The sequence below is a fragment of the Gymnoscopelus braueri genome (genome assembly GCF_963280865.1).
Source record: "Gymnoscopelus braueri genome assembly, contig: SCAFFOLD_79, whole genome shotgun sequence".
NCBI lineage: Eukaryota > Metazoa > Chordata > Actinopteri > Myctophiformes > Myctophidae > Gymnoscopelus > Gymnoscopelus braueri.
This window is the reverse complement of record NW_027660656.1, coordinates 100,001-125,000: the sequence shown is the minus strand read 5'-3', so window position 1 is coordinate 125,000 and position 25,000 is coordinate 100,001. Positions and strand designations below refer to the sequence as shown.

Here is a 25,000-nt window from a genome sequence, read left to right as displayed (position 1 = left end):
TTTTTACATTTTCTCCATTAAAATGATCCTTAGCTTTAAAACCACAGTAACTCTATGTGGGATAAACTTCACTGTGCAGCTAGTATTAATACGGCTAGTATGAATACAGCTAGTTTTAATACGGCTAGTATTAATACTGCAGCTAGTATTAATACTGCAGCTAGTATTAATACAGCTAGTATTAATACAGCTAGTATGAATACAGCTAGTATTAATACAGCTAGTATGAATACAGCTAGTATTAATATAGCTAGTATTAATACAGCTAGTATAAACTTCTATGTGGGAAAAACCATCTAGTATGAATACAGCTAGTATGAATACAGCTAGTATGAATACAGCTAGTATGAATACAGCTAGTATTAATACCAAGCAGCCTATGTTTGGTAGAGACTGTTTGTTTATATGTTTGGTAGAGACTGTTTGTTTATATGTTTGGTAGAGACTGTTTGTTTATATGTTTGGTAGAGACTGTTTGTTTATATGTTTGGTAGAGACTGTTTGTTTATATGTTTGGTAGAGACTGTTTGTTTATATGTTTGGTAGAGACTGTTTGTTTATATGTTTGGTAGAGACTGTTTGTTTATATGTTTGGTAGAGACTGATAGACTGCAGGGCATTTATACAATCATTGTCAATTAGGAAGCAGATTGTGCAGCTTTCCTACGGTGGCCCCTGAGGATCATATATGTATATATATATATATATATATATATATATATATATATATATATATATATATATATATATATATGCCGGCTAAAAAGCCACCTCTTCAGGAGACACTACCCTTCCTCTTAGCCTTGCCTACTTGTTGTCAATTAGTTGTACGAGCTTGTTTTATTGGATCATGTTTATTTGATACACTTATTTGTTTTAGCTCTTGCTCATTTGATCTTCCTATTTGTCTGTTTAAGAAAGTAGGTAACTGATAGATTGCACTTTTATCTAGGTATACTCTTAGTTGCTTGTTTTAGAAGAGAATGCACTTTATACTTCTGGTGATTAGTAGTTTCGTTCCCTAACTATGTTGAATACACTTATTGTAAGTCACTTTGGATAAAAGCGTCTGCTAAATGACTGTAATGTAATGTAATGTAATGTAATGTAATGTAATATATATATATATATATATATATATATATATATATATATATATATATATATTATATTTAGCACCTATAGATGTTTTCAATTAAAGTGAACCCATTAAAACCAGGAAAGCATCTCAGAAAACTCTAGGATTTAGAACAGTGGTTTGGAACACTAGTTTTCAAAAATAGCAGATCTACAAGCCCACAGAGCGTCACGTCGTGTCGCAGTGTGAATCTTGTTACGGCCACTAACCCAATGGCCCTATCATAATAACAGGACATAAATCAGGTCTCAATGGCAATGAAGTTTATATTCAGAAAAAACATGTGCAATGGGTTCTTTCAAGCAACAAGATCAATAAATATACCAGGTAGAGGTATAAGAATTAACCAAAACTAGAGAAAGTGCTCCTCGGAGCACAGGTCTCCGCCAGGTCAGGTAAGTTATTGTGGCCTCCTGGTGGCACTATAATAGGCCAATGTGAAAAGGGTGGCATTTCTTCCTCGGCCTAGTGGGAATATGCGTGCAAATTTTCACGGAAATCGCACGCCGCGTTCATGATTTCAGACATTTTGTTCAAAACGGACCAATCCTGCAAACTTTGGAAGTCAACCTTAGTCAATGAGGATGGAATATGAAATATCGGACAGATGCGTCTTGATCACATGACTATAGAGATACTGTGTACCGATTTGCGTGATGTTTGGATAAAATCTGAAGGATTAATATCCAAAAATGTATTTGACATAAGTCGGCCTCCTGGTGGCGCTGTAAAAAGCAGATGTGAAAAATGCAGTGCAGATGTTTTTCCTTGGCCTCTAGGGAGTAGGCGTGTAAAGTTTCACGCAGATCGGTGCAGTTATAGTTAAAAATGCAAATCGGCCTGTTAGTTTTAAGTTTTAAGTTTTAAGTGCCATTTCTTCCTCGGCCTAGTGGGAATGTGCGTGTGCAATTCTATGCAAATGGCAAGCTGCGTTCATGATTTGAGGCAGTTTGTTCAAAACGGACCAATCCTGCAAACTTTGGATGGTAACCTTAGCCAATGAGGATGGAATATGGGAAATCAGACAGATCAGGGTTGATCACATGACTATAGAGATACTGTGTACCGATTTGCATGAGGTTTGGTTAAAAACTGTAGGAGTAATGGGAAAAAAAAAATCGGCCTCCTGGTGGCGCTATAACAGGCCCATGTGAAAAATTTGAGGCAGAGGTTCTGAATTGGCATCCAGGGAGTGTGTGTGCACAGTTTCGCAGCGACCGGGCCAACGGTGCCAGAGATTTGGTGCTAACACACAGACAGGACACACACACGGACGGACGGACGGACGGACACACGGACGGACGGACGGACAGGGGCGAAAACATACTCTCTCGCCATGCCTTTTGGCCTGGCGGAGACAACAAAGACCTAAATAAATGTCCTAACCAAACAGAAGTAGTAATGGGCTGGCCGAACTACAAAGTGGGGAGTCTGGTGAGCCAGGCACTATGTGCCCGTCGTCTCACCAGACTCCCATAAACTACCAAAACATACAATAAGCTAAACTAACCAGAAACCCAAAATCATAACAAACAATACTTACAAACAGCTCATTGGAACTGAAATAAAGAACTACAAAAAAACAAATGCAAGAGATCAAATATACAGGTGTGCTCTGCTGGGGTGCTGGGGGGATTCTGAAAGCTGGCTACAGCTCCTGCTTTATAGACCCATAGAGCGTCGCAGTTCCCGCCCACTTCCTGGTTTTTCGTGGTGCCGGAAGGAACAACTCAATGCATTTTTCCCATTGACATTTCCAAAAATATTTATATCTATTAATTTAAGCCTCGAATCAAGCCATCATGACATGACATGAATCATGACCATAAAACGTTTGATTCTGTGATTATTTTTTTTTGAAAACGGCAAAACAAAGGGTATTTATTAAATATAGTATAGTATAGTATCATATATAGTATAGTATAGTATAGTATCATATCATTAAATATAAAATAAAAAAATAATCACAGAAAAAAACGTTTTATGGTCATGATTCATGTCATGTCATGATGGCTTGATTCGAGGCTTAAATTAATAGATATACATATTTTTGGAAATGTCAATGGGAAAAATGCATTGAGTTGTTCCTTCCGGCACCCCGAAAAACCAGGAAGTGGGCGGGAACTGCGATGCTCTATGGGCCCTAATCACTGTTTTATAGACCTATAGATCTATAATTAAGCACAGCTGGGAAAGGGAGGGGCAGCCAGTGCACTCCCAGGTGAGTGACAGGTGTCTAGCCAGACCAGGGCAGCAGAGCCAGCAAGGACACTACACACACACACACACACACACACACTACACACACACACACTACACACAGGACAAATAAGCATTAGTGAACACATAAGCAAAGAAAGACTATAGACTGAGGTGTGAATATGTGCTATCTGCACATAAAGCACATAACAATCTTGTACATCTGCTATTTTTGAATATTTTCCCTGGACCCTGGAAACATTACATTATTTTGTGAGACTTTGGCACGAAAATCTTTGAAAATACTGATTTAGAATGTAATTCATTTTACAGTTCTATGTACAATACAGGCAAAATATAGGCTTTGCTGCCATCTTGTGGTGACATCGACTTCCTTATAGAACCATGAATCCTACTGGTTTTGGTTTTGATTGATTGATTATTAGGCAAAAGAATGTAAAACAACACAGTTACATTTATAATGCTTTTGACTAAAAGGTCCGACCAAAAAAGTCCTTGCGGACTTGTTTCCGTTGGGGTCCTTGAATTAATTTCATAGACATATATAGTAGCAACCAAACAGTTCAAATATCAACCTGAAAATACAGATAATACAGAAAAAATACCACTATGTACAAAAAAAAGCAATTAAAAAATATATGTACAAAAAAAGGGGGGGGGAGCATGGAAAAATAAAAATTATATACAAAAAAAGCAATCCTACTGGTGTTTATAATGATAATTAATAACAATATAATATGAATCCTACTGGTGTTTATTCTTTACTACGACAATAAAACACGTAACATGAAATAATAGCTGTGAAACTGAAATAAAGCTAACAATAGCTAAAGCTAACGCTTCCTGAATTCGATAGGTCACCGATCTCGATGTAACAGACCGGAAATTTCAACCAGAATCAGGTCACCTCCTGAATTCAATAGGTCACCGACTTCGATGTAGCAGACCGGAAATCTCAACCAGAATTAGGTCACCTCCTTAATTCGATAGGTCACCGATTCTGATGTAACAGACCGGACATCTCAACCAGAATCAGGTCACCTCCTGAATTATATAGGTCACCGATTTCGATGTAACAGACCGGAAATCTCAACCAGAATCGGGTTACTAGAAGAACCGTCTATAGTCTCGCGTGGCCAGACTGTTTCGACGCAGATGAGTAAAGGCTGGGAACGAGGCTACATTGTGGAATAGTTTTCTGGCAACGCGAGACTATGACTAGAACCCAAGACGAAAATAGCAAGACTCACCTTCTCCATTTTACTTCCTGTATCTGTGTGAAGTGGGCGGAGCCTTTTTAGGAGACCGGAAGCAGGTTGGAGTCTCTTCATTCCAATGGGAGAGTGAACGTGAACACAGCTTCTTTATTATTATTGTTATTATTATATTATTATCATCATCATCATCATCATCATCATCATCATCATCATCATTATTATTAATTATAATAGAAAAGTGAACGTGAACACAGCTTCTCAACCATTCTTTATTATTATGATTATGATTATTATTATTATTATTATTATTATTATTATTATGATTATGATTATGATTATGATTATGATTATTATGATTATTATTATTATGATTATTATTATTATTATGATTATGATTATGATTATGATTATTATTATTATTATTATTATGATTATTATGATTATGATTATTATTATGATTATGATTATGATTATTATGATTATGATTATGATTATGATTATTATGATTATGATTATGATTATGATTATTATGATTATTATTATGCTTATTATTATGCTTATGATTATTATGATTATTATTATGATTATTATTATTATTATGATTATGATTATGATTATTATTATTATTATTATTATTATGATTATGATTATGATTATTATGATTATGATTATGATTATGATTATTATTATTATTATTATTATTATTATTACAGCCTCTTTAGCTCAATGGTCACTGAACTAAATATTAGACCTGATCGCCACACAGACTTAATATAATATTCACAACATTTTGACACTAAAATGTATTTTTTCAGAGAAAATCTACCTTATTATCGACCTTTCTCTGTCGTGACCCAAAATAATCATATTTCATGTTGAAGAATAACATTTACTTTCACTCGGTTCCACAGATAAACATTGTGAAAATATTTTTTGTATTAAAAGGGTCTTAAAAGTCCTTAAAGGTAGGGTAAGTGATTTTCTTTGGTTAAAATAAGTGTTAAATAGCTCTATATTGTGATAGTGCTCATTGCTATAGAGTGTTTGTTCAGTAAAAGGAGTCTCCTTGTCTCTCCAGCTCTTTATTAAATAGAGAATGCATTTTCGTTTCTGTTTCAGTTTCATTTCCAATTTTATCCAATCAGGACAGAGAACTCAATCAGGATATAGATTAAACAAGTGAAATTGGAAGTGATGACGCTAAGAAATGAGCAGGCAAAATTGGAACTGGAACACTATACAAATGAGTCTTACAATTGGTACTTTCTCCTGATTGGCTGAGATTTTGACACCTACCGAAACATGTATTTTCTGTTTATTAAAGATCTGGAGAGACGGGGAGACTCCTGTTACTGAACAAACACTCTATAGCAATGATTACTATCAGAATATAGTATTTTAACCTTTTAACAAAATACTTTTTGTTTTAACCAAAAAATATCACTTACCCTACCTTTAAATGGTCACTGCACTGTGGGACCCCTAAAATAAATCATGTGGGGACCCGGGACCCCCTCGGGTTCCCGACCCACAGGTTGAGCACCACTGACTTAGGAGAGCCTAGTGTAGGGTTAGTACCATGGCGCCTCTAGTGGCTGCTAGTGGGATAGATCTATAGACTATGATGGTGTATCTTCATAAATTAATCATCTTTGACTAAAAGCGCTCCACCTTTCCAGGCTTTCTATTTACTGCTGACATCCGGTTTAGAGCCCGCCTACTGTATCCGGTAGTGTTCACATGCTTATACATGCACGCACACTGACTGTTTCCGTTTCCGTTCTAGACCGGATATGCAAAGTGAACAGTGAATGGACCCCAGTCTACTAGAAGCAGTACTACATCTCCTCCACCAGGTGGCGACAAAGACCGTGCCTGGGTGACTTGATGCGCATGCGTGAGACACGTTGACCAGGAAGTATCTCCGTGTTGTTGTGAGACAAAGAGCTGGTTGTGTGTTGTTGTGTAGCTGTGGTGTGTATCTGTGGTCCAGATGTGTCCTAAAGGAGGTCAAATGTGTCAAATGGAGTCTGTACGGCTGTCCATAAATGAACACATGACGTCAGTGGTGGGAGAGGACATATTGTGTGTTTTGGAAAAACAAAGTGACGCTTGTTGTGTGAAGCTTGTCAGAGTGTTTGTGTTGGAGCGCCTCAGTGCGGCTGCAGAGTGGATGTGCAACCTCTTCCAGAGAGAGATAGAGACCCTAGAAACTCTACTGGATCACCAGAGCAAACTACTGGACATGGCCTTTAATGTGGACACACAACTACACACTGCAGGTATGTCTGTTACATGTACACATGACACACAACTACACACTGCAGGTATGTCTGTTACATGTACACATGACACACAACTACACACTGCAGGTATGTCTGTTACATGTACACATGACACAACTACACACTGCAGGTATGTCTGTTACATGTACACATGACACACAACTACACACTGCAGCTATGTCTGTTACATGTACACATGACACACAACTACACACTGCAGGTATGTCTGTTACATGTACACATGACACAACTACACACTGCAGGTATGTCTGTTACATGTACACATAACACACAATAGTCCTAGAATGTCTGTGATCTTACATACATTTCATGTATATATATATATATATATATATATATATATATATATATATATATATATATATATATATATATATATATAAAAACACACAGCCATAGATGGTGTACGGTTAGCAGAGTGATCTCAGGGTGACTTGTTGTCAGATATTATCTTCTAGTTTCATGTCCATTTGAAAGTTCTGCCAGAAAACGTGTGTTTAGTAAAATATACTTTTCAACAAGCTGCACACGGACGACTTTCTGTCCGGGCGAGGAAGGGGCCTGGAATGAGTGAAGAACTGAATGTATCTAAACTCTGATCACCACAGACTGAATGTATCTAAACTCTGATCACAGACTGAATGTATCTAAACTCTGATCACCACAGACTGAATATATCTAAACTCTGATCACCACAGACTGAATATATCTAAACTCTGATCACCACAGACTGAATGTATCTAAACTCTGATCACCACAGACTGAATGTATCTAAACTCTGATCACCACAGACTGAATATATCTAAACTCTGATCACCACAGACTGAATGTATCTAAACTCTGATCACCACAGACTGAATGTATCTAAACTCTGATCACCACAGACTGAATGTATCTAATCTCTGATCACCACAGACTGAATGTATCTAAACTCTGATCACCACAGACTGAATATATCTAAACTCTGATCACCACAGACTGAATATATCTAAACTCTGACCACAGACTGAATGTATCTAAACTCTGATCACCACAGACTGAATATATCTAAACTCTGACCACAGACTGAATGTATCTAAACTCTGATCACCACAGACTGAATATATCTAAACTCTGATCACCACAGACTGAATGTATCTAAACTCTGATCACCACAGACTGAATGTATCTAAACTCTGATCACCACAGACTGAATATATCTAAACTCTGATCACCACAGACTGAATGTATCTAAACTCTGATCACTGTAGTGGATAAAATTCATATAACAGTCATTGTGGTATGGATTAATTGAATGTATTAGTAGATGCAACAATCATCACCTGTTCTTCCTTGTTAAACTCCTCTCCCTAACAAAGTCTTTAAGAAACAGTCGACTCATGCTAACCTATCTCAAACGTGCCGACTATGTGCGAGTCAGTTATAGAATAAAGCCCATTTAAGGAATGACCATCTGTTGTTATACCTCTGTGTACCATCCTGCCAGTATAAATATGTGGAAGACATTGGTGTTGGGGAGTGATGGGGGAAGCCCTGGAGGGAGACACTAGTCTCTCTCTGCTGTGATGAGATCTACAATAAACATGGAGTTTGGTTCCTGACAACTGAGTCCTGCATCTTCCTGATCTGTTTAATTTACATAAAGTAACATGTAAAAGCTGCCATTACAATTGGCGCTGTGAGCAGGGTGGATGCTTTGCTGTTATAGCAAACACTCCACTTAGAATCTTAAGAAGATGGGAGCAAAACCGAGCAGAAAGAAAATGCAGCGACAACTTGACGACCAACAGAAGGCCTTGGAAGATCAACGTGACAAAGCGAAGAGAATGCAACAACAACTCAATGACCAGCGTGACAAAGCTAAGAGGGCCGCAACGCTACAGCAAGAACAACTCAACGACCAACGGAAAGAAGTGACATTACTGCGAGAACACCTTGACAGAACTATGGTGACATTAGCAGATCTACAAGCCAATACTTCTCCTGATGACTACAATGTGAGGCAGAAGGAGCCAAACTGCAGGAGAGACACACAACTGACTGCTACTACACCCAAGGAACACCCAGATGTCACAGCGACGCTCTGTCCAAGTAACCTATTCCCATTAATTCCATATCCAAACCCTCATCCCCGTCCGGGGGCTGGGGCACAGCAAGCAGAGATAGATGCGTACTCTGCAACAGTACATGTTCAGCGAAACTGGACACCTGATGAATTCAATGACATTGTGAAGGACCTTCCAGACCCCATAATTGACGCGGTACGTTGGTGTACGGCTGTGTTAGATTTGATCGAGATGTATGGGCCATCGACAAGAGAGCTGGAATCAGTATTTCGCAAAGTTTTTGGATTAAGGTGGCTACGTCTCAGGGGAAACTTTGATGTGACTGGAGAAAGAGATGACATCATCACTGGACAGCTGCAGAATCGATATGGTCTTTTTGACAGGGTGAAAGCAGCTTTTCCAGCACACACTGATTGGCCGAAAATTCACAGCACTAAGCAATGGGCTGATGAAACCTGTGACACCTACAGAAATACAATGGAGGACTGCTTTCAGAAGCATTGTGGTGTGACACTAGACAACCCGGCTTACAGTGACTTGCTAAAAACTGCCGTGATCAATGGCTTGCGCCCGTCCATCCATAACCGGGTTATGACTTCCTGTATTGGATGGGAAAGTCAGAACCTCACTGAGGTGTGGGGACATGCACTGCACGCTGAGAGGCACATGCTCTCACAAGAAGACGGGAGGAAGAAGAAATTGGAAAGAGCACAGTTGATGTTCTATGAGAACCACCGGCAGCCACCACAGGAACAACAACAGCAGCAGCAACCAAATCAGGAGTCACATAGGAAGAAAAGGAGCCGTGAATGGAGGCAAAGAAGAGGAGGAAACAGTGAGCCATATGACATAGCGGTCTTATGTCATTACTGTGCCTCAGATGACCACATGGAGAGGGAGTGTCCTGTCGAAAGGAGGTCATGGCTGCACCAGCAGCACCCAGACCAGGATCACGAACAATATGGTGCAGGGTCTGTTCCATGCAACTATGGGCCAGGTGGAAATGCTGTGGCCAACTATCCAGAACGGGGTGGACCACATCCACTGCCTTGCCCCACGTCGGGCTCCGCGGACTCCTTGGCAAGATGGACCAGGTGACAATGTTAATACAACAGGCACCAATCTACTACATGCGGAGCAGGCCACACACATAAAAGGTTCATGTCCTGAGTTATGTTCTGAACGGTTTAATTTACTTTGCAAGTTCTATTCATTGTCATACTAAAAATAGGGTGAGAGTGATAAAATGAATTCGTTTGAGGTACTTCCTTAAAAAATTGCAGTACAGTCCGATCCAAAATTGAAAATTATATTCTACTAAATTAATGTAAGAAAAATATTGTTTAATGGTACTTCCTTAAAAATCGCAGTACAATCCGATCCAAAATTGAGAATTATATTCTACTAATTAATGTAAGAACAATATTGTTTAATGGTGGGGTAATATGCATAAAAGAAAAGACAATAATGTCATAGAACTTGAGTAAGTCAGTATTGTAATCTATTTCCACACACATGAACTAAATAGTTCACTTATCAGTCTGGTTCCCCCATTTCTATTCCTCTCCCCAGAATAGCTGACAGGGGGGAAGGGGGGTGGCAGGTGCGATAGGGGCCGTGTGTGTCTGTGTGTGAGTGAAGATAGACCAAACACTGGAACAGGAATACATTTGAGTTTTAAAATGTATCAAAGTAATTATTCAAAATGTAGTGTTTCAAGGCGCTCAATCAATAATGTGAAACGGGTAATTTAAAACAGATTTTATTTGTCTCCAGTCCACTTATTGTGCTCTTGCTAGATAAATGTTAAGTAAAACTCGGATTAAAATAAACACACCACGTGTAGGCAAGAAATTTTACATAATTCTATATTTTTTATTCCATGTAGTGAAAATGCCCGAGTGAAGAAAATTCCATGCTGTGTTGATAATGCCATACGTGATGAAAAATCCATTCGGTAGCAAATTCCACGTGTTGATATAATTTAAAATAAAATAACTAAAAAATGTAATAATAATCCTAGTAGGCTAGAACTTATGGTTATCAAGCAAATTGTTACAGCAATTTTTGAGTGATTGATGGAGATAGTATAAAGACAGGTTAAACTGTACCTCGGTTGAGTATTATTACATGTTACTGCAAAAAGTTTGTGTGCAGCTTTCCGGATCATGGGTCCGGCCGATGGTTTCTGCAGAACCATTGGTCAGTCCATTATTCTATGAAAGTACTCACAAACTGTGGGGGGTCAGGGAACATTTATTTCCGACCATTATTTGACCATTGGTCAGTCCATTATTCCGTGAACGAAACTTTGGGGGGTAAGGGAACACTTTTATTAAGGGAACGTTTTTATTTAAATTGTATTAAATTAAATTAAATTAATTTTCGATTGAGGACTTTTATGTCAACAAGATCATATGGAGTCTAAGACAGAGACCGGTGACAGGCCGAGATAGTTCTATTTTTCAAAGGATCAATTACCTGAACTGATGGGTACATTTAGGTCTTAACTAGCTACTAAATAGGTAATACAATAAAGCTAGGAGGTTTGTAGTGTGGAACTACACCACCATAATAGTATTTAAAAGAAGCAATGGCAATCTTTCCCAAAAATGGCAGATCTACAAGCTGCAGATCAGATATAACATTTCCAAAAAATTGTATAAATCTACAAGCTGCATCAGTTGTTTAACAAATGTCAAAGAGCATAGCATTATCAAAGATACAGTATGCCAAAAGGTCCTATGATTTTTAAATACATAAGTGAAGTGTGGGGAAAAAATGGTTATTGGTGTTGACTTTCTCTGTAACCATTACTGTAGAATTGTTGAATACACTGTTTGAAGATACGTGACCAGTAGCATATGCGCAATGCTTGCTTGTCACTGCCATCACACGTGTATCTAACAATACAGTTTTGTTTTGAATGTTTGTACATGATTGCATCCCATTGAATTAGCATAATGTCCTGTCATTCTATGAATTTTCTCTATTTTTATAGGACATAAATACTTTATATTTATGCCCTAAGGGCTGGAATGTAGTGGATAAAATTCATATAACAGTCATTGTGGTATGGATTAATTGAATGTATTAGTAGATGCAACAATCATCACCTGTTCTTCCTTGTTAAACTCCTCTCCCTAACAAAGTCTTTAAGAAACAGTCGACTCATGCTAACCTATCTCAAACGTGCCGACTATGTGCGAGTCAGTTATAGAATAAAGCCCATTTAAGGAATGACCATCTGTTGTTATACCTCTGTGTACCATCCTGCCAGTATAAATATGTGGAAGACATTGGTGTTGGGGGGTGATGGGGGAAGCCCTGGAGGGAGACACTAGTCTCTCTCTGCTGTGATGAGATCTACAATAAACATGGAGTTTGGTTCCTGACAACTGAGTCCTGCATCTTCCTGATCTGTTTAATTTACATAAAGTAACATGTAAAAGCTGCCATTACATCACAGACTGAATGTATCTAAACTCTGATCACCACAGACTGAATGTATCTAAACTCTGATCACAGACTGAATGTATCTAAACTCTGATCACCACAGACTGAATGTATCTAAACTCTGATCACAGACTGAATATATCTAAACTCTGATCACCACAGACTGAATGTATCTAAACTCTGATCACCACAGACTGAATGTATCTAAACTCTGATCACAGACTGAATATATCTAAACTCTGATCACCACAGACTGAATGTATCTAAACTCTGATCACCACAGACTGAATGTATCTAAACTCTGATCACCACAGACTGAATGTATCTAAACTCTGATCACCACAGACTGAATGTATCTAAACTCTGATCACCACAGACTGAATGTATCTAACTCTGATCACCACAGACTGAATGTATCTAAACTCTGATCACAGACTGAATGTATCTAAACTCTGATCACCACAGACTGAATGTATCTAACTCTGATCACCACAGACTGAATGTATCTAAACTCTGATCACCACAGACTGAATGTATCTAAACTCTGATCACCACAGACTGAATGTATCTAAACTCTGATCACCACAGACTGAATGTATCTAAACTCTGATCACCACAGACTGAATGTATCTAACTCTGATCACCACAGACTGAATGTATCTAAACTCTGATCACCACAGACTGAATGTATCTAAACTCTGATCACCACAGACTGAATGTATCTAAACTCTGATCACCACAGACTGAATGTATCTAACTCTGATCACCACAGACTGAATGTATCTAAACTCTGATCACCACAGACTGAATGTATCTAACTCTGATCACCACAGACTGAATGTATCTAAACTCTGATCACCACAGACTGAATGTATCTAAACTCTGATCACCACAGACTGAATGTATCTAACTCTGATCACCACAGACTGAATGTATCTAAACTCTGATCACCACAGACTGAATGTATCTAACTCTGATCACCACAGACTGAATGTATCTAAACTCTGATCACCACAGACTGAATGTATCTAACTCTGATCACCACAGACTGAATGTATCTAAACTCTGATCACCACAGACTGAATATATCTAAACTCTGATCACCACAGACTGAATGTATCTAAACTCTGATCACCACAGACGTGTCATCACAAAGTGACAGGGAAGCACAAACAAATAGGGAACACAGTTGACAGGTGCGTTGTGATTGGTGGGGTAATGAATCACAGGTGCGTTGTGATTGGTGGGGAAATGAATCACAGGTGCTTTGTGATTGGTGGGGTAATGAATCACAGGTGCGTTGTGATTGGTGGGGTAATGAATCACAGGTGCGTTGTGATTGGTGGGGTAATGAATCACAGGTGTGTTGTGATTGGTGGGGTAATGAATCACAGGTGCGTTGTGATTGGTGGGGTAATGAATCACAGGTGCGTTGTGATTGGTGGGGTAATGAATCACAGGTGTGTTGTGATTGGTGGGGTAATGAATCACAGGTGTGTTGTGATTGGTGGGGTAATGAATCACAACACCTGTCCATTGTGCTTCCTAAAGGAAGTTTAGATACATTCAGTCCTTCACTCATTCCAGGCCCTCAATCATAAAGTTGTCATCCAATGAGAACACAGGATCATTACTAAGAATAAATGTTGTCCAATGAGAGATGTTGTGCTGATGCTCCTGTGTGTGTGTGTGTGTGTGTGTGTGTGTGTGTGTGTGTGTGTGTGTGTGTGTGTGTGTGTGTGTGTGTGTGTGTGTGTGTGTGTGTGTGTGTGTGTGTGTGTGTGTGTGTGTGTGTGTAGAGGGACATGAGGGGCGGAGCTCCAGTCTCCAACAGGAAGCAGGAACTCAGGAACAGGAAGTGCTGCCTGGAAGACCAGAGGAGGCTGATGTGTCAACATCAATATTACTGCAGAAGAAGACCATATGTGGTAATAAAACATACCTTTATTAATACAAACATACCTTTATTAATACAAACATAACTTTATTAATACAAACATACCTTTATTAATACAAATATACCTTTATTAATACAAATATACCTTTATTAATACAATATTATTAATAAACACAATACAACATGTATACGTGTACTATACGTGTACTATACGTGTACTATAACCAGGCCTCAGACCCATACAAGAGAGCTGATGAGAAAGCAGCTTAAAAAAACGTACGTTTTACACAAAAAGGAGCATCATAGTTGGTGGACAGGAAGATAATCAGTTTGTTTAAGTGTTTTGTCTTCTCTTTTACATGTAAGGCAGGAGTGATGTAACTCTGATGATGTAGAGGAACAGTGGCCCTCATTTATCAACCGTAAAAAACATCTTATATTTTTCCATATATTCGGCCGTACACCAACGTCGAAGTCACATTTATCAAAGGATCCTATACAGCCGATCCTGTAGCGTATATCAGGTCGGAGCTTTGATAAATCTCACGTCTGAAAACGAGCGTCATTTAATTAACACGCCCTTAAATATTCACAAAACGCCCGACTTCACGACATGAAGAACCAGAATACGACCCAAAAAAGCATGAAAAGCAAATAAGAAAGAGTTTCCCCCGCTCGCCTCGCCACACACGCACACGCCTCTCTCTCTCACACACACACACACACACACACACACACACACACACACACACACACACACACACACACACACACACACACACACACACACACACGCCCGCCCGCCCAACTTTGTCTTTCATGTAATCCGTAGCGTAGCGGTACAATCTTTGTTGTCACATAGGCAGGCTTGTAGCCTACATGAATGACATATTATGATACCAATCACATCGCCATGAATGGAATATGTTTGTATGTATATGTTTGACTCCCGAAAATTCTCTCGCAGAAGCGCTGCTGCGCTCGTATATTTTGAAATTAGCAGATCTACAAGCTGTTGTGAGCTTGTAGATCTGCTATTTTCAAATAGCCAATGCAGCCAGATCTGCAAGCTTAACCGAATGACTGTTAAAGCAGTTTGTTTAAATTAGTTTATAAAATGATATATTTTCACAGCGATTATTTATTAGTGTAGATATACATTTAGGAGTGGATTATGTGTCCAGATGCCTGTCAGACAGTCAGACAATGCTGCTCCGCAGGTCTAGAATGGAATAAACGGGCGCAGCCAACGTCAACAACTGGTCTCGACCAGACGTGAGATCTCAGCGTACGGTAGGATGAAGCCCACGTCAGGATATATTGATAAATGCCGAAAGTTGCGGTGATCTCGCCGTACGCCCATTATTTGGTCTACACCGTGTTGATAAATGAGGGTCACTATGTTTCACACTCACTCCAGAGGGACACATTGCACATACAAGCTGAAAACGTGTCGCACCGCGACGCATTTTGAGCTTGTAGATCTGCTATTTTTGCTATTTTTAAATCGGAATCCTGAAAAATATCATTTTTATTTAATTTCAAATGCATTTAGTTATACTTATGTTAACTTTATGAACTTAAATACAAATACATTGGACATTAAAAAAGACAATATAATTTTTATACTATAGTCATTAAGCTACTAATATAGACTGAAGTCATTAAAGCGGGTCATGTTTGCATGTTTAGAATCATAACGGCTGAAATCAATAATATATACTATTCTGATATGAACCTGCGGGCCGCATTAAGTGAAGGTGGGGGCCGCATGTGGCCCCTGGGCCGCCAATTGCCCACGTATGATGAAGGGCAAGTGAGTTTCGGGCATTTCCATCAGCAGTGAAGATGGCTCCAAGATATGTCACAATGCCTCACTGTAAACCAAGCAAGCTGAATAGGTTGCTTGTCTTCATCAGATCCCAATATAGCCATAAACTTTGTTTCACTTTCATTAACAAGCCATATTCATCACAATATTCCTCCAGATATTCCACTTTTTCAGTCAGCCTTTCTCTTGATGTTGCCAGAATAACAGCGTCTGTTACCCGTCTTAAATAACAGGATCTATCTAGCAGGGCCCAGTTCATTGGATAGTTCATGAGTGTACATAGAAACGTCACTCATTCACCTGGCAGAAGTTTGAACCATAGACTGTAAAAAGAATGGACAGCGTCACGCCGTTGGTTTCTACAGACTCAAAATGAAGCCGATTGTTCAGCTGTGTGCAATCCGCCATCTTTCAATATCATATCCTTTGCAACCGGAAATTAATGCTATTGGTTGGGTAGCTTGTCAATCAAGAGCGGGGGCGGGGAATGAATGCTATTGGTTATGTAGCTTGTCAATCAAGAGCGGGGGCGGGGAATGAATGCTATTGGTTGTGTAGCTTGTATAAATCAAATATATAAATCATGTTTAACACATTGTGTGCCGAAAACGGTCCGGACCGTTTTTTACCCAATTTTATTTGTATACGTGGGGCCCATGGGGCCCACGTGGGGGCGCTCTAACGAAACTTTGGGATCATCCAAGGAGTCTCTGAGAAGGAGAGGCCGGATGTGGATCCATGTCAAAAATCCTTCCGGTCGGCCTTTCCAATGTTAACTCCTTGACTAAAAGCTTAATATCTCCATTTCTTTTTAACGTGGTGGAAACGAGACGTTTTCCATCGGCATTCACTCTGCAATGGAGGATCACTCTGTAATGGAGGATCACTCTGTAATGGAGGATCACTCTGTAATGGAGGATCACTCTGTAATGGAGGATCACTCTGCAATGGAGGATCACTCTGTAATGGAGGATCACTCTGTAATGGAGGATCACTCTGTAATGGAGGATCACTCTGTAATGGAGGATCACTCTGTAATGGAGGATCACTCTGTAATGGAGGATCACTCTGCAATGGAGGATCACTCTGTAATGGAGGATCACTCTGTAATGGAGGATCACTCTGTAATGGAGGATCGCATTAGAAATATTATTGTTCCAGGCGTTAGTCAGGACCCTCCGCCGTCTCGCACGCTTTGTTTACATGCACTTTGTTTACATGCACTTTGTTTACATGCACGTCCGCGTCGGGGCTTCTACAGCACCAAACGTATCAACGTGAGTGGATGGAAGATATGCAGGCACTGAACGTATAGTATTTTAATAAACCTCTGGCACCCAATGAGTTAATGTTTGACTCTCATGTTGTTTTAGACTTCCAGGACCTTCCAGAGTGTAAAGAGGAGAGGCTCTCTGAACATCTGGAGAGGAGCTCGTCTGAACATCTGGAGAGGAGCTCGTCTGAACATCTGGAGAGGAGCTCGTCTGAACATCTGGAGAGGAGCTCGTCTGAACATCTGGAGAGGAGCTCGTCTGAACATCTGGAGAGGGTCTCCTCTGAACATCTGGAGAGGAGCTCGTCTGAACATCTGGAGAGGGTCTCTGGTCTGCTCCAGGAGGACGCAGTGCCTCCACGGTTCCAACAGGGGGCGCTGATTCCCGGAGCAGAGCGGGCCGAGGCGGCGCTGCTGTCTGTGAAGAGCGAGGATGAGGAGGATGAGGACGAAGAGGGAGAGAGCAGGTCCATGTGGAACCCTTCCTCCACCTTCAGCTGCATGTTCTGCTGCAAGTCCTTCAACCTGAACGGGAACCTGAAGAGACACATGAGGATCCACACGGGAGAAAGACCCTTCAGCTGTACCATCTGTGACAAGCGCTTCGGCGAGAAGAAGGACCTGCACAGGCACATGCGGACTCACACGGGGGAGAAACCCTTTAGCTGCGCAGTTTGTAACAAGAGGTTCAGCGAGAGCTCCAGCCTGAAGACGCACATGACCATTCACACCGGCGAGAAGCGCTTCATCTGCACCGTCTGCGGTAAAGGCTGGTGCAAAAAAGACGATCTGACCAAACACATGAGGATCCACACCGGAGAGAAACCCTTCATGTGTACGATCTGCAGCCGCTGCTTCAGCCGCGGGGAAACTCTGAAGAAACACATCAGGACTCACCGGGGGAAACCGCTTTAAGTCTGTGTTTAGATCCCTGTGTCATTTTTACATTTCTTTTGGCTATTCAAAAGTAGCAGATCTACAAGCTCACTGAGTGCCACGCTATGAGCTTGTAGATCTGCTATTTTTTTTATATCCAAAATAAATCTAAAAATGACACAATTGAATGTGTTAAGATAATAAAAGTGCATTCATTATGTTTAGTCTCAGTAACTCATACAAACTGTTTAAACGTTTATACATGCTATATCTACACACATCCAAACATTAAAGGACTAGTTCACCTAAAATATGACTTATTTGCTATCAATTACACACCCCATGATTGTTTTGTTTTTGTGGCATTCCTGTGCCAATCATGTGATGAGCGGGTCATCTTTGATAAGAGTCTCTGAGTCTGGGCTCAGGAACGCCACAAAAACAAAACAAAGTCAAATGATCACTCGTCACTTTGTGGATTTTGGATCCTATTCTTACTTATTTTTTTAAGATGTGAAATGTGCCGCCGGCCTTTAAAGATGACCGTTATGTATTTATTATGCATTATGTATTTAAAGATGAGCATTACGGAGCCACTGGCCTCATAATGCAGAGCGTTTAGTAACTATAGTCATCATTCGTGTGAGACTAGAATCCCTACAATAAACAACCACAAACTGATGCCTGTTTCCTTATCATGTAAATATATCATATAAATGGTGCATTTGTAAAGCGCTTTTTTATCCAAAGCGCTTTACATAGATTGTGCATTACGTTCACCCACACACACACACACACACACACACACACACACACACACACACTCACACTCACACTCACACTCACACACACACATTCATACACATAAACCATGCAAGGCACCAACCTGCTCATAGGGAGCAATAAGGGGTTCAGCATCTTGCTCAAGGACACTTCTACACTAACTCTAGGGGAGGACCCCCAGCCCGGGATCCAACTGGGAACCTTAAGGTTTCCAGTTCACTCTACCCGGCCACTCTACCCCTAGCCTCGGAAACCCAGGCTTTTTTTTTTGTTACAAAAGAAAAAAAGCCTGGGGGAGCGATGCAGGATCGATGGTCTTGGACCTTGTTATCTCCTAACCAATCAGAGTGCAGAGGGGCGTCGCTCTAAATTTGGTGACGTCAGCGTGCTCCGTGCACAGGCCGAGGGGGGGAGGGGAGGGGAGGCGGGGACATAGATTGGTGAAGCAATAGGAAGCCACGCACAAATCCAGGCGGCTGTGTTTGGGTCCGCCCTTCAAGACCATGGATTGAGCTCGTAGCCTCAGGCTACTCTACCCCTGAGCCACTGCTGCCCCATATAATAATATAACTACTGTAACCTATGCAATACATGTCTATGAAGCTGGATCAGATGCCACTATGTTTCACACTCACTACAGAGACACATTACATATACTGTCTGTTATTAACACACTCACTACAGAGACACACTATTAACACACTCACTACAGAGACACACTATTAACACACTCACTACAGAGACACACTATTAACACACTCACTCCAGAGACACACTATTAACACACTCACTCCAGAGACACACTATTAACACACTCACTACAGAGACACATTACATATACTGTCTGTTTAATGATGTAGAGACACTATTAACACACTCACTACAGAGACACATTACATATACTGTCTGTTTAATGATGTAGACACACTATTAACACACTCACTCCAGAGACACACTATTAACACTCACTACAGAGACACACTATTAACACACTCACTACAGAGACACACTATTAACACACTCACTACAGAGACACACTATTAACACACTCACTACAGAAACACACTATTAACACACTCACTACAGAGACACACTATTAACACACTCACTACAGAGACACACTATTAACACACTCACTCCAGAGACACATTTCATATACTGTCTGTTTAATGATGTACAGTAGAGACACACTATTAACACACTCACTCCAGAGACACATTACATATACTGTCTGTATAATGATGTAGAGACACACTATTAACACACTCACTACAGAGACACATTACATATACTGTCTGTTTAATGATGTAGAGACACACTATTAACACACTCACTCCAGAGACACATTACATATACTGTCTGTTTAATGATGTAGAGACACACTATTAACACACTCACTACAGAGACACATTACATATACTGTCTGTTTAATGATGTAGAGACACACTATTAACACACTCACTCCAGAGACACATTACATATACTGTCAGGGCCATTCTATGTCTCACAAAAGTAGCAAAGATCGCAGATCTACAAGCTCAAAACGAGTCGCACTGCGACTCGTTTTGAGCTGGTAGATCTGCGATTTTTTAATTGGAATCCTGAAAAGTTTACTTTCAAATGCATTTAGTTATACTTATATTAACTTTATGAACTTAAATACAAATACATTGGACATAGAAAAAGACAATAGAATGTTAATACTAGTCATTAAGCTACTAATATAGACTGAAGTCATTAAAGCGGGTCATGTTTGCATCTTTAGAATCATAACAGCTGAAATAATAATATCAGTAATAATATAATATATATATATATATAATATATCAGTATTCTGATATTAACCTGGGGGCATTAAGTGAAGGTGGGGTCCGCATTAAGTGAAGGTGGGGTCCGCATTAAGTGAAGGTGGGGTCCGCATTAAGTGAAGGTGGGGTCCGCATTAAGTGAAGGTGGGGGCCTCATTAAGTGAAGGTGGGGGCTGCATTAAGTGAAGGTGGGGGCCGCATTAAGTGAAGGTGGGGGCCGCATTAAGTGAAGGTGGGGGCCTCATTAAGTGAAGGTGGGGGCTGCATTAAGTGAAGGTGGGGGCTGCATTAAGTGAAGGTGGGGGCCTCATTAAGTGAAGGTGGGGGCTGCATTAAGTGAAGGTGGGGGCCGCATTAAGTGAAGGTGGGGGTCACATTAAGTGAAGGTGGGGGCCGCATTAAGTGAAGGTGGGGGCTGCATTAAGTGAAGGTGGGGGCCGCATTAAGTGAAGGTGGGGGGCGCATTAAGTGAAGGTGGGGGCCTCATTAAGTGAAGGTGGGGGCTGCATTAAGTGAAGGTGGGGGGCGCATTAAGTGAAGGTGGGGGCCGCATTAAGTGAAGGTGGGGGGCGCATTAAGTGAAGGTGGGGGCCGCATTAAGTGAAGGTGGGGGCCACATTAAGTGAAGGTGGGGGCGCATTAAGTGAAGGTGGGGGCCTCATTAAGTGAAGGTGGGGGGCCGCATGTGGACCCCGGGCCGCCAGTTGCCCATGTATGAACTATACATAAAATAATGATATAATTATCATTATAAAAGACAATAACATATATATAACACACCATTCTGACTGACAGGAGGTAGACATGTAATGGTTTACTGTTGAGCTTGTAGATCTGTTAGGTTTACTGTTGAGCTTGTTATTTGGCCAGAGTGTATAAATGAAGCATGATGTGATTATTCTGCACTGAGCACATCCTGCTGTTCATTAATAATAATAATAATAATAATAAATTAACATAACTAGCTCAGCACTGATGACATAAGTTATGTTAATAATAATAAATTAACATTATACCTCTCTCACTGTCCACATAACTGTAGGTCAATGCTGACCTACAGTTATGTTAATAATAATAATAATAATGATAATAATAATACATTAACAACATAACTGTATGTCAGCTCTGATGACAGATCATGTTACAGTAAATTATTATCTATTCAAGTCAAACTGTGGCTGAAACGTTGTCTCTTTTTGTTGAGATGGTGGTATTTGATCAGGAAATATTAATACTTGTATTGATGTACTGATGGTATGTTATCAGGAAATACTAATATTTGATGCACTGATGGTATTTTATCAGATGTTTCACACAATCATGAATGATGGTTTTCATTCCCATACCTGGGAGGAATCAGCTGTTTATATCCCATCACCCATAAGGGATTCTAGGTTTTATTTTATTGTTGATTGTTGTTTAAATCACACAAAATGTCTTCATTCTCAAACTAACACCTAGTCTATGATGTGAGGAGAGACACAACTAACACCTAGTCTATGATGTGAGGAGAGACACAACTAACACCTAGTCTATGATGTGAGGAGAGACACAGTTACTAAGAATCTGTCTTGTTTTCATTACATTTCTGTAAGTTGTGTGTTTGTTTGTTTTTATTTAAATGATGTGTGCACATTAAGCCAAAATAAAGTTGCTCTGAAATAAACACCGGCTTTCCTGCAACATATTAACATTAATGCAATACATTAACATGAATAAAACATATTATTATGGATTAAAGTTCTTCTATGGAAGCATGGTGCGCAGCTAGCCCTGAAACATGACTGTCATATCATACCAGTCATGGAACCACTTGTTCCTTTTTGAGAATGTTTTACATTTACAACCCGTACATCTACATAACGTTCACATTTTATATGTAAAGTGCTGACCTCAGGGCCACGGATGTAATAAGTTGAAACTCTTGGGTCTAAGTACCCGTATTTTCTGTATTGTTCAATAAAAAGCATTTTAATCTGATCGGTGGCCATTTTCTCTGAATTTTCTTCGTGTGCTTTCTACTACGCCTATCGGTTGGGAGGTGTATTGCACTCTGATAAATTATAATTCTATAAGAAAATGGCCACCGATTGGATTAAAATGCTTTTTATTGAACAAAACGGAAGATACGGGCACTTAGACCCGAGCGCTTTAACTTGATACATCTATGGCCGTGAGGTCAGCACTTTATATTAGAAATGTGAACGTTAATGTAGATGTACGGGCTGTAAATATAAAACATTCTCAAACCAGGAACAAGTGGTTCCATGTGAACCATGTCAAGGTGCGCAGCGAACATGTCTTTCTCTACTTTCATCAGTAGGTGGCGCCACATACTTAATGATGGCTGCAGGCTAACCGCTGGATGGGTCAACAGAGTCGATTGATTGATGTAGTTTATTTAGTAAGACATGAGAACAGTACATGACAGTACATGACAGTACATGACAGTACATAACAGTACATAACAGTACATAACAGTACATGACAGTACATAACAGTACATAACAGTACATGACAGTACATGACAGTACATAACAGTACATGACAGTACATAACAGTACATAACAGTACATAACAGTACATGACAGTACATGACAGTACATGACAGTACATAACAGTACATAACAGTACATGACAGTACATGACAGTACATAACAGTACATGACAGTACATGACAGTACATGACAGTACATGACAGTACATAACAGTACATGACAGTACATAACAGTACATGACAGTACATGACAGTACATAACAGTACATGACAGTACATGACAGTACATAACAGTACATAACAGTACATAACAGTACATGACAGTACATAACAGTACATGACAGTACATGACAGTACATAACAGTACATGACAGTACATAACAGTACATGACAGTACATAACAGTACATGACAGTACATAACAGTACATAACAGTACATGACAGTACATAACAGTACATAACAGTACATGACAGTACATAACAGTACATGACAGTACATGACAGTACATGACAGTACATAACAGTACATAACAGTACATGACAGTACATAACAGTACATGACAGTACATAACAGTACATAACAGTACATGACAGTACATAACAGTACATAACAGTACATAACAGTACATGGAAGTACACATTCACAATACAAGGAACTCTCATTAAGCTTGTTTAAGATGAGATCCCCATGATGCACATAAATCATGATGAAATATAAGAGACAGACAGATAAAATGATGATGATTTAAATAACAGTCAAACTGTTTAAGTGTCTATAGTTACTTTAACACTTTGTACTGTTTAACTGTGAAATAGAACCAACATGTTTGATCACTGAGGAACCAAATGGACCCTTACAGCTCTGTAACTCTGAGAGGGTTCTAATAGAACCAAATGGACCCTTACAGCTCTGTAACTCTGAGAGGGTTCTAATAGAACCAAATGGACCCTTACAGCTCTGTAATTCTGAGAGGGTTCTAATAGAACCAAATGGACCCTTACAGCTCTGTAACTCTGAGAGGGTTCTAATAGAACCAAATGGACCCTTACAGCTCTGTAATTCTGAGAGGGTTCTAATAGAACCAAATGGACCCTTACAGGTCTGTAACTCTGAGAGGGTTCTAATAGAACCAAATGGACCCTTACAGGTCTGTAACTCTGAGAGGGTTCTAATAGAACCAAATGGACCCTTACAGGTCTGTAACTCTGAGAGGGTTCTAATAGAACCAAATGGACCCTTACAGCTCTGTAATTCTGAGAGGGTTCTAATAGAACCAAATGGACCCTTACAGGTCTGTAACTCTGAGAGGGTTCTAATAGAACCAAATGGACCCTTACAGGTCTGTAACTCTGAGAGGGTTCTAATAGAACCAAATGGACCCTTACAGCTCTGTAACTCTGAGAGGGTTCTAGAACCAAATGGACCCTTACAGGTCTGTAACTCTGAGAAGGTTCTAATAGAACCAAGTCTCAGAGTTCCAGACCCTTAGGGTCCATTTGGTTCCTAAAACTATCAGTCATTAGCATGAGGACCCCTGGAACCCTTTCGGCGGCCTCTATAGGATCCCCGGCCCACAAGTTGAGACACAGACACAATGCTTCAGACGGGAAACAATAGGTCCTCAGGTTGAA

General features: G+C 39.9%; 1 protein-coding gene across 1 annotated transcript; it reads left to right on the top strand.

The window, feature by feature from the left end:
• Positions 1-6,519: 6,519 nt before the first annotated feature.
• Positions 6,520-18,961, top strand: LOC308081331 (uncharacterized protein). The gene is made up of 3 exons (XM_080457711.1): positions 6,520-6,857; positions 14,203-14,331; positions 17,505-18,961. Exons 1-3 carry the CDS (start codon positions 6,569-6,571, stop codon positions 18,317-18,319), a joined length of 1,233 nt encoding a protein of 410 aa, XP_080313837.1. The 5' UTR covers positions 6,520-6,568; the 3' UTR covers positions 18,320-18,961.
• Positions 18,962-25,000: the final 6,039 nt, after the last annotated feature.